Consider the following 13,311-nt stretch of genomic DNA (forward strand, 5'->3'; position numbering starts at 1 on the left):
ACTATCTTACTTTTATACTAGTATTATTTGGAGAATCAGCTGATGAAAACATTAACTATATTGTAAACTATAAAGCAAAGTTAGGTAGTATATTATCAATGTTATACCTACTTTAAAAATATTACGTAATCCAAGGCTCATCCTAGATAGTGGGATAATTGGTGACAATACAAGTTGGTCATAATATAAAAGACTGAAGGGGCAACCAATTCCTCTGGGTTCTGTACAGTGTCTGATATTACAATCTACATTTCCAGTCACAGCTGTAAATCTATGAACACATCTTTGTATCAGTAATGAGGTAGGTTATTAGTAACATATTTTGCTTAGGTGTAAAACAAAGCCTTGGATAGTAACTTGGCCAAGATCGTACCACCATGACATTTCAGAATTCAGATTTCTTTCTCCCCTCCCCCCACCCCCAGAAAGTTTGACTAAAAAGCACCCAGCTCCATTGCTGGATATCATTATATATATGTTGTCAGCACCAAGGCTCTTGTTTGTTTAAAAAATACTGAAGTATTTCATTGGCCAGATAATGAGCTGTAGCCAACTTTGCTATTTCCTATGATCATGTACATCAAGTAAGCCCAAGACAGTATGGGAGAGGGACGAATGGACAGTATGTCAGTGCAGTGTAGCATTCCAATAGTGCTGCTGTGGAATTTGCTGCTATGTATACAATGCTTCCCAGTGATCCTTAGTATTAAGAGCATTTAAAGCTGGTCATATTTTACATTTTAAACTAATGACCATATCAAGATCTGCTTCTTGTCCTTACTTTAAAAAAATGTTCTGAGTTGTTTTGTTTTGTTTTTAATTCAGCTGGAACTTTTTGCTACTAACTACATTTTCCTTATGCTAATTATAATCCTACATAATGACTTTTTTCAAAATATTTCTGTTTGCTTGCTTTCTGTGTTTTTCTCTATTTCATAAAGTGAGTGAGGGGGCTGGAGAAATGGCTCAGAGGTTAGCAGTTCTTGTTGGTCTTTCAGATGATCTGGCTTCAGTTCTTAGCCCCCACATGGTGGTTCACTATAACTCAAGTGCCAGGGAATCCAGCACCTTCTGGCCTCTTTGGGGATCAGGCATGCACATGGTACACATATATACATGGAAGCAAGACACACACACATACAGACACACACACACACACACACACACACACACACTAAACCAAAAAGATAAAATGAACTGGGAAAAATGTTATGAATGAAGAATATAAGTTTTAAATCAAAACCATGACCAGATGACACCATAACAGAAAAACAGAAGTCCTAAAACATAGGGATATATACACAGTTGCTTCTTACGTGACAGCAAGTTCTAAGGTTTTACTGTGTGCCCACCAGCCTGCAAGCCATTCGCTCTGTCACCATGCTATCTCCTGATGTGAATGTGCATGCTCCAGTGTCCTATTCTGGGGTATTCTTACTCTTCTCTGTTGTCATTGCTACTGGAATCTCTTCCTACTGTGATCTTATGCCATCAATCTGCCCTTGAATTAATAGTTTCTCCTTACATAATTCTACCCTGCTTCTCAGCTCTGAGTGTGAATTGCATTCTATTATCTTTCAGCTTTTGTCTCAAGAATGAAAACTTACAAAGGAGTAGCCCAGAAGGTTGAAGCAAAGGGGCAGGGAATAAATACGAAGAGCACAGTATCTTGATAATCCTGGTACAAAACCAGATCTGAGACTTAAGATATTTAATTTTAGAAGAAATTGTTACTTTTCTCTTCCTACCTTTCACTCTGTAATCTGTCTTTATTTCTCTGTGCTACCTGTTCTTTTGTTGTTGTTTTTTCGAGACAGGGTTTCTCTGTGTAGCCCCAGCTGTCCTGGAACTCACTCTGTAGACCAGGCTGGCCTCGAACTCAGAAATCTGCCTGCCTCTGCCTCCCAAGTGCTGGGATCAAAGGCGTGTGCTACCACTGCCCAGCACTACCTGTTCTTCATTATTCTTAGTTTTCCTTCTTAGTCAGCCTTCGATGTCCGATGTTCAAATATCAGCTCTTTCTTCAAACTTAACAATATTATGAGCATTATAATTCAAATCAAATTCCAGGTGATTTGAATGGTGCCTCAGATCATATTTCTTTAATGTTAGTGTGGTTAATTTAACAAATAACAATTAGTTGTTTTTCCTTGAAAAAAATGAAAGTATTATATTCATTTTAAAATACTATATCTACTTGATGAAGATGTAATATGTGACACATAATATTAAGCTGTCCATGTATTAACTCCCATTTCTGTGAACTTTGCTCAAGCTGGCCCCAGGGCGTCTTCTCCTAGCTTCCCGCACCTCCCTTTCCCCATCTCTCCAGGACCTTCACTAGCCACAAGGATCAGCACAGAGCTGTGTTTCTAGTCCTAGTACATACTTACTTCTCCCATAGCTTTTGCTATAGCATTCTCAATTGTCCTGTTTCTATTAAGTGGGTTAAGTAATTAAGGATTTCTCTATTTTTATCTTTACTATGTAGGAAAGAGGAATAAAAATTAATATGCTTCTTTTACTTATGACGCCTTGCACAAAGCTATACACTCTTGCTATTTGCAGCCAAACCTGTGACTTCTAAGTCTACTTTCACCCTCCGTCCATATTTAATTACATTGAATCAATGCCCATGCATTTTTTTTTTTTTTTACTCCATCGTTAAGGTATAGTTTCTTTAGCAAGACTTGGGTCTGAGCTTTCTTTCTGCTGATACACAGGCTATTGGTGACCTCTGTGGGATTTCTCTTCTATCACAGGGTCTCATTTCAGTCTCATTTAGCATCGAGTTGAATGCCAGGAGTTGGGTTATATTTTCTTGTCAGGTCAGCCCTTTTGTTCTGCAGTGCTTCTCATTTGCCTGAACTCTATCCGTGGAGTTAAAACACTAAACGCTCATCTTCATTGCTCTAGTAAAACCCTGACCATCTTCTTGGAGTATATACCTGCATGCTTTGTATATACCTATATGCTTTGTATATACCTGCATGCTTTGTATATACCTGCATGCTTTGTATATACCTGCATGCTTTGTATATATCTGCATGCTTTGTATATACCTGCATGCTTTGTATATACCTGCATGCTTTGTATATACCTGCATGCTTTGGGTCCTCTCCTTGTACTTTTCCCTCAGCTCCTAGAATTTTTGTCCCATGTGTTTTACACCAGCTTTCTGGCTGGTTGGATGTCCCCTGAATCTTTGTTCATCAGGCATTCATATTGTGATCTGATTGGGGTCCTCATCACTCTCTCTCCACCTCTATGCAATGGAATGGAATGGAATGCAAATAGAATGTAGAGAGATACATTCTAAAAGTACCGAGAAAAATCTGATGAGTATTATTACTAATATTGTTACAAAACCATCTCCCTTTGGATGCATGTGTTGCCATACTTGCCACATTATGGAGTATTAATACCTGTTTCTTTCATTCTACTAGTAAATCAGACACAATTTAAAAAGCTTAACTTTGAGTTACTATTACAGTAACATAAATTTGATGCCTATAAATAGTCAGACTCTCTTTGGGAACAAATAATTCTGATTTAGCAGGTAGTTCCCAAAGGTGCTTTCTTAGGAGAAGAATATGAATACACTTATATATGGCTAGAGATTGTAACTACTGTGCAGTATTTCAAAATATTCCTAATAGAGATAAACTTATCTGTATTTCTTTAAACAAAATTACATGTGTACATGTATGTGTGTCTATATATGTATATGTATTTTTCTCACCAATAACCAGAATTAATAAAGGTATGGATTTAGTTTTCTTTAAAGCCAAATACATTTGCCAAAGCTATACAAAGGTGTTTGATAACCTTTGTGACATTCTGAAAGTTGGGAGTATCAAATACTGGTTTGGGAGCTCCAAACCAGGATTTATGTCCTCCTACATACAGAGTAAACATTCATTTTTTAAATTATCTTTGTTTTCCTTTATATAAGTTTAGAAGAAGGTGTGAAGGCAGGAAAGGTAGCAGAGGATCAAGAGAGTAATGCAGGGGCAAAAACAGTGAAAAGAATAGAAAAAAAAACCTTTAGAATTAGGTATTTGGTAAGTTTCCCCCCTGGAAACCAAACACAGAAAGATGCTCAAGTAAGGGTCTTCTACCCTTTGGTGTAGGCAGAACTTAGAAGACCCTGGCCTGCAGACTAGAATAAGGAGGAATTAACTGGCAATTCAATATAACGAGGCTACTGGTGACTGTCCAATTTAAACTGATGAAGTTCTTATGCATTGAATACAAACCATCTGACACCTAAAGTATCTGTCTGGGCTTCTGGCCCTGGATATCACCTTGGGTGCTAAGTGGTGATTTGTTTGCCTTTGAAGATATGCAGTAGGTTTAAGAACCTGGAAAAAATGAATTAAAAATGCAAACAAACAAAAATGGAAGAGAAAATAGTGGGAGAGGAGATAAACTAATCAGGGATTCACAGTGTTTTAAAAACAAAGTTGTCATAGAATACCTCAAAACAGGACTACTAGCAAGTAACTGAGCCTTGAGTCCAGTTGCAATACCACAGATGGCAACTCAGGCACAATACGATAGTAAAACCTTAAGAAAAAATAAGAGTAAAACAATAGTTATGTTTATCAAGAAAGTGAGCATTCCAAAAGGTACCTGAAAGAAAAAAAATACATTCTTTTTCTGTAGTATAATATGGTTTCTAAATATGTCTTTCATCTTTCAGTTTACCAATACTGCAGAATTAAGTTATAATTGTAGTGGAATTATTAGGTTTGTTTAGTTAATTTAATTATTTAACGTTTAGGATACATGAGCTCAATCAAGACATTACCTTCTATTAAGCTTAGTTAGGTAATAAATTAACATTTCTATCACATCATTCATTGCAGGAAGCATGCCAAACATCTGAAAGTTCCTCATTAATGATAATACACATACTGACAGGTTAGGTATAGGTAAAGGTAGACAGATTTAGGCAGAAGAATTATTAGGTGAGCTATACAATGAGGTAATGCTGTACTGCCAGCACTATCAATCTATCAAATGGTAATTGGATGCACGTGTTAGCAGCAGTAAAAAGTCACTGTCCAGTTATCCACCTTACATGGGAATCTACTCAGAGTGTCTTCTTTGATTTATTGTTCCAATTAGAACACAATGTTCAAAGAAAGAACACAAGTGACCTGATTTAAAGGCAAGGAGCCTTGATGGCCATTATTTTGTAGGTTATCTGGCTCCCTAGTAGATATTGTGAATGTTTCTATTAATTTTGTTCTTTAAAAAAAAGTGGTTAAAAGTAAGTTCTCCATTTTAAAAATATTCTATATAATATAAAAATTGTGTATCCATAAATCCAGAATCAGAGTATAACTGCTGGCTCTTAAGACTCAGATATATTTTCTTCTTCTAACTTTAAAGGAATACTTTTTATGATTTTTTTTTTTTGGTTGTATTCACTGCTGGCTCAGGTGAAAGTGACATTGGGAGAAGACGTGCTGATATAGAAAGTCAAGAAAGTCAGCACCTTAAATCTCCAAAACAAGTTTAAAAATGTTTTCAAGTGGTGAATAAAAAAGATCTTAAATAATTGTAATATACCTTGTAACATTTAGATACATTTGTAAAATAGTACTTGAAACAAATGATGCTTGCTGTATCTCTGAACTATTAAAAAAAAACTATATTAGAATTCAGTGAATAGGGATCTGTAGTTTGTCTCACTGTAAAGTAACAAGAGATCTTTAACTTCTTCAAGGGAAATGCTAATATTTTACTTATATTAAGCAAACATCAACTATTAATGTTGACAAATGTTGGAACAGTTGTAGTAAAACTGTCATTTGAATTACTATTCATTGCAAAGTTCAGAGAATTGATGTTAAAATAGATTAAAATCACCTTGAATACTCATGTATTCTCGTCCTTTGGAAGGATAATAAATATAATTTGCAGTATAATTTTTGATAAGCATAAAGACATTAAGACTTGGAAAAGATGCAGATAGATAGCCATTGGCAGCTCATAAGTGTAAGGAACAAAAGTTCCGTTTTAAAGGAGCTGCCAACCTTTTCCTCTACATTTTAGTTTGGGGAAAGCTAGACATTTGGATAATAAATGGGTTTTTCCTCTGAACATTAAGGTAATTGTATAGGAACTTAAAGTTTCTATTCATGTTCATTAGAAAATATTTAATTTCTAAGGAAACACTAGAATAAAGGTTTATGTGTAAGCTGACTAGTGACAGTGTAGAGAAACGCGCAAACAATGGGCTTTGATTTAATGGGACCCTTCTTTTTCAAAAATCATGTGTTTAAATATTATTTTGGAAGTATGTGCTATTAATGAATGCCCGGCACCTTTAGGTACCAGGTTTCTGAACATGCCAAGACCTAGGGATTGGTACCTAAATTTTCCTCCTCTAATACCAGCATGCAATTCCAGCCAACCGGTTTGTTGGGTTCTTCTACTAGTGGTTATAAATCAGGTTTATGAAGAGGAAACTCTCAAATTGTGCATTTTAATGGATTTATGATAAAGCCGTCAAAGTGGAGGGACCACATGGTACAGACGCAGTAAAGGTAATCAGGCAGTGTAATGTAAACACTAAATACAGTGACTTCTACCTTCATAAATCCTCCACGCTGATGATTAAATGCTTCTGGTTATAAATTTTGCAATCAAATTCTAGAAAGAACCACAATTGTAAATAAGACACCAGCGGTAGCCATAAATTGCTCATCGGATTCCCCCCACACTCCAGAAAACTCATGAGTATTTATGATGAGGCAATACTGTAGTTCCTTCTTTCCTCAACACGTTTTTAAACCTGCATTCAATAATAAACTTCATTCCTGACTAAAGAGTCATAATACCTTTAAGGTTTCTTCTACCATTACAACCTGCCATTTTTAAGTGGCAAAGTATCTGTTTGATTTGCTGATTCACTTTGCAGCATTTTTCCTATCTCCAGCTTTAAGTCTCTATGTCAGTCTCTACAGAGAGTCAGTCTTCTGTTAGAGGTTCCTGCAACAGCCTAAGCTCCCACAGGTATTTACAATCAAATTATTTTATTGCACATGGGAGCAATTAAGCATTTGGCCCTCAGCTGTAAACAATTACTATATACAATGACATCCATGGGTTTTCTTAAATAGTCATGTATTCCTAATGACCTCTGTTAACATAAGTGAGATTGATGTATGCGTGCTTTGTGTGTGTCCGTAAGCAATTATATTCCCAAGCATAATATCAGGACCGAGCCCTGACCTGAAGGATACAGTGACAGTGTCTGGTGCCACGTGGCCACCTGCAATGATTATCTTTTAACACTCACTTTATCCCCATGGTCCTTTTACTTCTCTTCCAATGAAGTTGGAAATGGGTTAGTGTTCACAGTGAAAAGCGATGTGAGTTTTAGATGGTTCGTTTGTAGGAGATTTGGAGTGTCTTGGTCTAGTAAACTGAGAGCTACAGCATCCAAGGAGGGATCATTAGATGGAGTGGAATCCTGTTGTGCTGTCATCAGTTTGTAATTGGGTGATTCCAAAGTCCACTCATTCTGACCTTAGTTTTCATCCTTTCTAATGTGTATAATTTTGTCAACCTTATTGAGTATCGTAAGGATGGAGTGTCATGAAAGATGGATTTCATGCTATATATTCCTTGTCTCTCTCTTTCTCTCAGAAAGGCCCATAAGCTCGGGGACTCTGTATTGGGAATATCTATTTAGTTGTCTCTAGTTTCAGGATATATTTTCCTTTTGCTAGATTCTTCTCTTCTTTAAGTGACAGCCATGGGAGAAACTCACAGCTGTTTTACTCATGTTCAGAAATAAGTCAACCCCAGTCTCCTTTGCAAAGGGACCTAACAGCTGTGTCCAGCCTTTCTAGGAGGTCAGAACTAGAGCTGAGTAGTAATGTTTCAAGGGCAAAGCTCTCGATGTAAGGAATGATAAAAGAAAACCTAAAGGAGCTTGCACATATCTAGCGACAGACACACCATAGCTATTCTCAATTATTCAAGCTTTCTCAGTCTTCCAGCAGTAGAAACATAACTCACCCCTACTCTCTTTATTCTACTTCTATACAATAGAAAAGAGCAAAGAAAATATGCACCCCTACTGCCCTACGAAAGAAAAAAAAAAAGCTATAGTAATGATTGGGAATATCTATTTAGTTGTCTCTAGTTTCGGGACATATTTTCCTTTTGCTAGATTCCTTATGAGTGAGTTCCTTTCTTCCCCCTTTGTTAGCATTTTGCTGGCAATGAGCCTGTGAAACAGCTGTTGAATTATCCAAGGCATCACAAACATATAAGCCTGTAGGTAAGCTGTGATGGTATTCTAGCAGCCATAACACTGGGGTCAAATGTAACAAAAAAAAAATTAGTCTTAAAATAAGCACACCCCAAAAGAACAGCATTGTGTACTGGGACTAATTAATATCTTGTTTAGGGAAATGGTACTGAAATGTGGTTTTAGACAGGGAACTAACACTCTTCAGAGATTAGATATCCTAATATTTAACAGGCTACTATTTGGTGGTCTGACTGGCTGGCTACCCCTGTGGGTGTGGCAAATGTTCCTTATGTGCAATTATGGAATATTTAAACAATATCTTAATGAGACCATGTATTTCAGCTGAATCAGCCCAGCTGGAGATGATAGCAGCACACTGACTGCTGGGTCACATGTGAAATTAAGGCCTCCTCAATCTGTATCTTCACTTGCTGTGCTGTGATACACATGTTCTTGGAAAGCTTAAATTAGTTATGGTCTGACAATATTTAGCAATATAACCACCCTCCTTCCCTTTTAAACCATTAATTAAGACAGTCTTCCTACATTATATGTTTAGCTTATAATTTCAAAAAGAGAGTATTAGTAATTAGTATATGTTATCCCACAAAAAAAAGATAATGCCTATTTTTTTTTTAAAAAAAATGTTAGGGTGGAAATTTGCTGCCCTTGTTTATGCAATAAAAGTTGCATAATTTTCTCATTTGGGATAGTTCATATTGTAAAAATAAAACCCAATGTGTTCCCTGGAAGTCATTTTGCTAAGTAGCTCATGGCCCAGGAATCATTATTTTACAAAATAGTCATCTAAGTATCATAAACTAAAATAGCAGCAGGTTGATCATTACATCACATCAAAAACACTTAAAGCAGAGCAACAACAAGACTGAGTTATTATCAATATATTAAAAAGAGGAAAGTAACCTAAAGATTAAAACTTAGAAGTTTTATTCCATTTCTTCCTGTTTTTCATATGAACTGAAGGAAATCAGCCCTTGGGGTATTTAAAGCAAAACAAAACAAAACAAAACAAAAAACCTCTGCAAGTCCGGGGGTTATTTCTTCCTGAACTGGGTACTGCCACCCGATCCTACTTTAGAAGTATTAAATTAGGTAATCAAACCATAAAAGCTATCTATAGGATCTATAGCACTCCTGGTGACAGACTTTCAAGGAGGAGCGATCGATCATCTTTACTAATACCATTTCGGCTGCTTTCTGAGCATCAGAATGAGATACTTATGTGTGTGTGTGTGATAAGGTATTTAGTATTTCCAATGCTAAACTTAACATAGATTACTTTCAAATGCTTCTGCAAATGTATTGCTCATAAGCACATTGCTAATTTTAACAAGCCATTACGATGATAAAAGCCAGCGAACAAAGACCAGCAAAAGTTAATCTTGGATGTTTCTAAGTCCTCCGAGAAGAAAACTTAAGTCTTAATTCCTGTAATCTTTATTGAAAAATAAAATGCTGAATTCTCCTCATTTGTCACTTCCATCAGGATCTGATCCACGCTGAGTCAAAACTTAAGAACTGGATGGCTCACATATTTAAATTTGCTGGCCAATATATACTCAGAATTCCCAAAGAACTAACAACAAAAAGTTCCCCTTGAAAGGTGACTTGGAATTTACCAAAGAGATAAAGCCAAGTGCTCATTAAAGATGTTTAAATGTCATTGTCTACTGTCTTCAGTGTGCCATTACATAGCTTTGGGATCCTTTCAAATAACAATCAATGGAGGATGAATACATCTCAGCACTTGAAAGTAACCGGGAAAGGGAGCCAACAGAATAATCTGGCTTGGCTGGCTTGATTCAAGAAGAGACATGGTATCCACCCCTTCTCTTCCCAGTCTTCCTCCTCTTTCAGCCCCCCAGCTCCCCACCCCCATCCCCACAAGACCGAACGAAAAGGAAAGACCAGAGAGAAAGGAAAAAGGAGAGAAAGAGATCCAAGGATCCCCTGCAGAATGTGTGCTGGGGAGACCCTATGGGATACAGCCTTGGAAACAGACTTGGGCTTTTACTTTGAAAATAAAAAGATGACAATGAAATTTGTGTGAGGTCTGCGTGAATCCAGTCCCAGATGTTTACAATGCTGTAGTACTATGCCTCTGCAATATGAGAGGTTTCAGAAGAAACAGTACAACAAGACACCACAAAGCAGCGCATATGCTATTGACAATGCAGACATGAGCATCATGTTACCAAGAGAAGGCAGGCAGGGGACAAATAGGGGCAGCGGCACTGCCGGAAAAACTAACTTCATGGACTGCAATCGCTCAAACCGAAATGAAGGACCCAAAAGGAGGGGATAAAAAAAAAAAATCAAAACCAGGGAAAATAAACTCTTTGGCTTCTATCTAGAAGTGGTGGGGCTTTTGCTGGGGACCAGGGGACAGTGGAAGTGACTTTTCTTCCTCAGAGTTCCCATAAAGCTCCTATAATTGACACTGGATAATTATTTTCAGCTTGAGGAGTCTGTCCCAAAACTCTTAAGATTGCCAGCGAAAAGAAACAAAATGTGTTTACTTGAGCCATTTCCAGAAGGGAGGGAAAAGGAGACCTCTGGGTGAGATGGGGGAAGGTATTGGAGACAGAATGGGGTATCTCCTAGCAGCAACATCTCTAGAGCACCAGGAGTGATCCTGTGAGCGACAAACTAGAGAGATCAGGAATCAGGCTGCAAGGGATGTGGAGGAGACTTGCGCCTGGAGGAAATGCTGCGCACAATGTATACTCGGGAGGGGGCTGATTTAGTGTGAAAGTATTCCACTTCATCATTTTACAGGGGTTGGGGACATAAATATTTAGCTGGCCACATCTGGAACAGATTCTGCCCCCCCCTCCCCGCGTGGGGTGGGGGTGGATAATTGGAAGGAGAGGAGCACGCATTTGTTACTTACTGTACGGACAGTTTTCCAGCTTGGTCCCGCTGACTTTGCCGTTCTCAATCTTGAGGAAGTACTTGGTGAAGGAGAACAGCCTTCTCCAGCGGACATCTCCTTGGAGGTGATTGTAGCTCCGCACATGCCTCCCCGCACTGGAAGGAGAGGAGAAGGAAGAGGAGGAGGAGGAGGAAGAGGAGGAGGAGGAAGAGGAGTTGGTGGCCTCCGGTGACACCATGTCCTGACCAAGAGCTTGGCAGGTGACAGGGACGGAAGACACCAAGAAGAGCAACAAGAAGCAGCAACAGCAGCCCGGCAGGTGGGGAAAGGCTGAGGCACAATGTGTCAGTATCCATTTCCACATTGTACTGAAACTCTCGGCACTGGAAATTGTCTCATCAGAAGGAACATACTGGAAGGGTAAGACCTGGTGCGAGGCAAAGAGACAGCTGGAGGTGGTGGCTACTGGTTAGCTCCCTCTGGGTACGGATCTGGTCAGAAGCGAGTGCACCAACATCCATAACTCCTCGGAAGGGCCGGCTGCCTGTCCTCGCTCCGTTCGATCCGCTGCCTGAGTCTCTCCAGTCTCAGGGTGAACAGTGGACGTGGGTGGCCGAGGCAGTAGGAACTGGTGGTGTCGGTCACCAGAGCTCTTCGCTCCCCCGGGGGTTACTTTGTTCTCTTCTTCACTCCTTTCTTCACCATGTTAGATGCAAAAGAGGTCTGAAAAACAGATGACAGGACGGTGAACAAAACCCAAAGTGGGTGGGGTGGGGGTGCAGGAAGACATCTGCGCCCCTCTGCGGTTGGCACCTTCTGGTCCTTCTCTGCAGAGTCCCAGCCTGCTGGCCACTTAAAAAGTGTGTCTCTTTGGAGTTGTCAGAACTGGAGGCAGCTGCCCAGGCGCTGTTGTTTTCTTCTCCTTCCTTTCTCTTTTTGGTGGTGCCTGTTGATGTGAAGTCTCCCGAAAGCCACTTCTTGTTTGGGGGGCGGCTGGCGGCTGGTGTTTTGTTTGGCCCTTCCCTCCACCTCCAAGTCCCTTGGAAAGCCGCTTGTAAACAGGTTGAAGCCTGGAGTCTAAATGTCAGTGCTTTTCAGCCAGAGGTGGGCTCTGCCTCTGCTGGTCAAACCTCATTTGCAGGGGTGGAGAAGGGGGGAGGGGGTCAAACGGCGGTGGGACATCTGAAACCCTAAGCTGCTGGGAACGCCAGAGAAAAGGGAGGGGGGAAGGGGCGGGGGGGGGGAGGATGCGGGGGGGGGGGGAGCCTGGGCGAGAGGAGTGCGCAATGCCTTTGCTCTGAGCTGGGGGCTGCGGGTCCCTTCCTCTCCGCCTCCGTGGGCGCAGCCTCCCCGCAGCCTGCAGCTCCTGCTAATTGCGGCTCCGGCGTCTTGTGCTTGCAGCGCTGGCCACCAGCGCGAGCTGTCCGCGTGCTTTCCGAATTTTGCTGCCCTCCGGCGGGAACCACTCCCCTCCCCTACAGGGAGCCCCTTGCTCACTTGTTTTTCAGTGTAGTTTTCTTTCTTTCTTTCTTTCTTTCTTTCTTTCTTTCTTTCTTTCTTTCTTTCTTTCTTTCTTTCTTTCTTTCTTTCTTTCTTTCTTTCTTTCTTTCTTTCTTTCTTTCTTTCTTTCTTTTTTCTTTCTTTCTTTTTGGCCGTGAAAATAGAGTTTGGAGCTTGGCTTTTGTGTGTGGGTGTGTTTCTGCCTTCCAGATTCCAGAAGCAGGGAAGAGGGCTGGGGAGAAGTCAGAAGGGATGCTCAGGGTAAACTCTCCCCGAGAGCAGATTATAAACTGATAGGAGCTAAAGTTGAGAAGGGAGACATAAAGAGCTAGCTTCGCTTCCTCTTCTCCCGCCAGCTTCCAAGGAGGTCTCGGGTTTTAATGAATCATTGATTTCTCGCTTCCGTTGCTGAAGTACAAAGTTCACACTTTGGCCCTCTCTGTCTTTTCAAGCTCAGGGAGATTTATCGTCACCCTTAAACATCGCCTCTCTCTTGGCGCAAATGAAATCAGGGACCCAAGTTACTGATTTCTAATTGGTAACACGAGTCCTTTACAGAATCACGCATGGACTTCAAAGCCTACGCACTTTCCTGCAATCGCAGATTTTATCACACAGTTTTGACCAAATCCCCTGC

General features: G+C 39.9%; 1 protein-coding gene across 1 annotated transcript in view; it reads right to left on the reverse strand.

The window, feature by feature from the left end:
• Positions 1 to 11,822, reverse strand: part of Fgf10 (fibroblast growth factor 10) — a 77,061-nt gene extending 65,239 nt beyond the window's left edge. Inside the window, exon 1 of the mRNA XM_052159829.1 lies at positions 11,193 to 11,822. Within this exon, the coding sequence (XP_052015789.1) occupies positions 11,193 to 11,538 (346 nt within the window). The 5' untranslated portion in view covers positions 11,539 to 11,822. The remainder of the gene's footprint in view (positions 1 to 11,192) is intronic.
• Between the last annotated feature and the right edge of the window lie 1,489 nt (positions 11,823 to 13,311).

Source organism: Apodemus sylvaticus, chromosome 16 (assembly GCF_947179515.1).
Source record: "Apodemus sylvaticus chromosome 16, mApoSyl1.1, whole genome shotgun sequence".
In the NCBI taxonomy this organism is placed as follows: Eukaryota; Metazoa; Chordata; class Mammalia; order Rodentia; family Muridae; genus Apodemus; species Apodemus sylvaticus.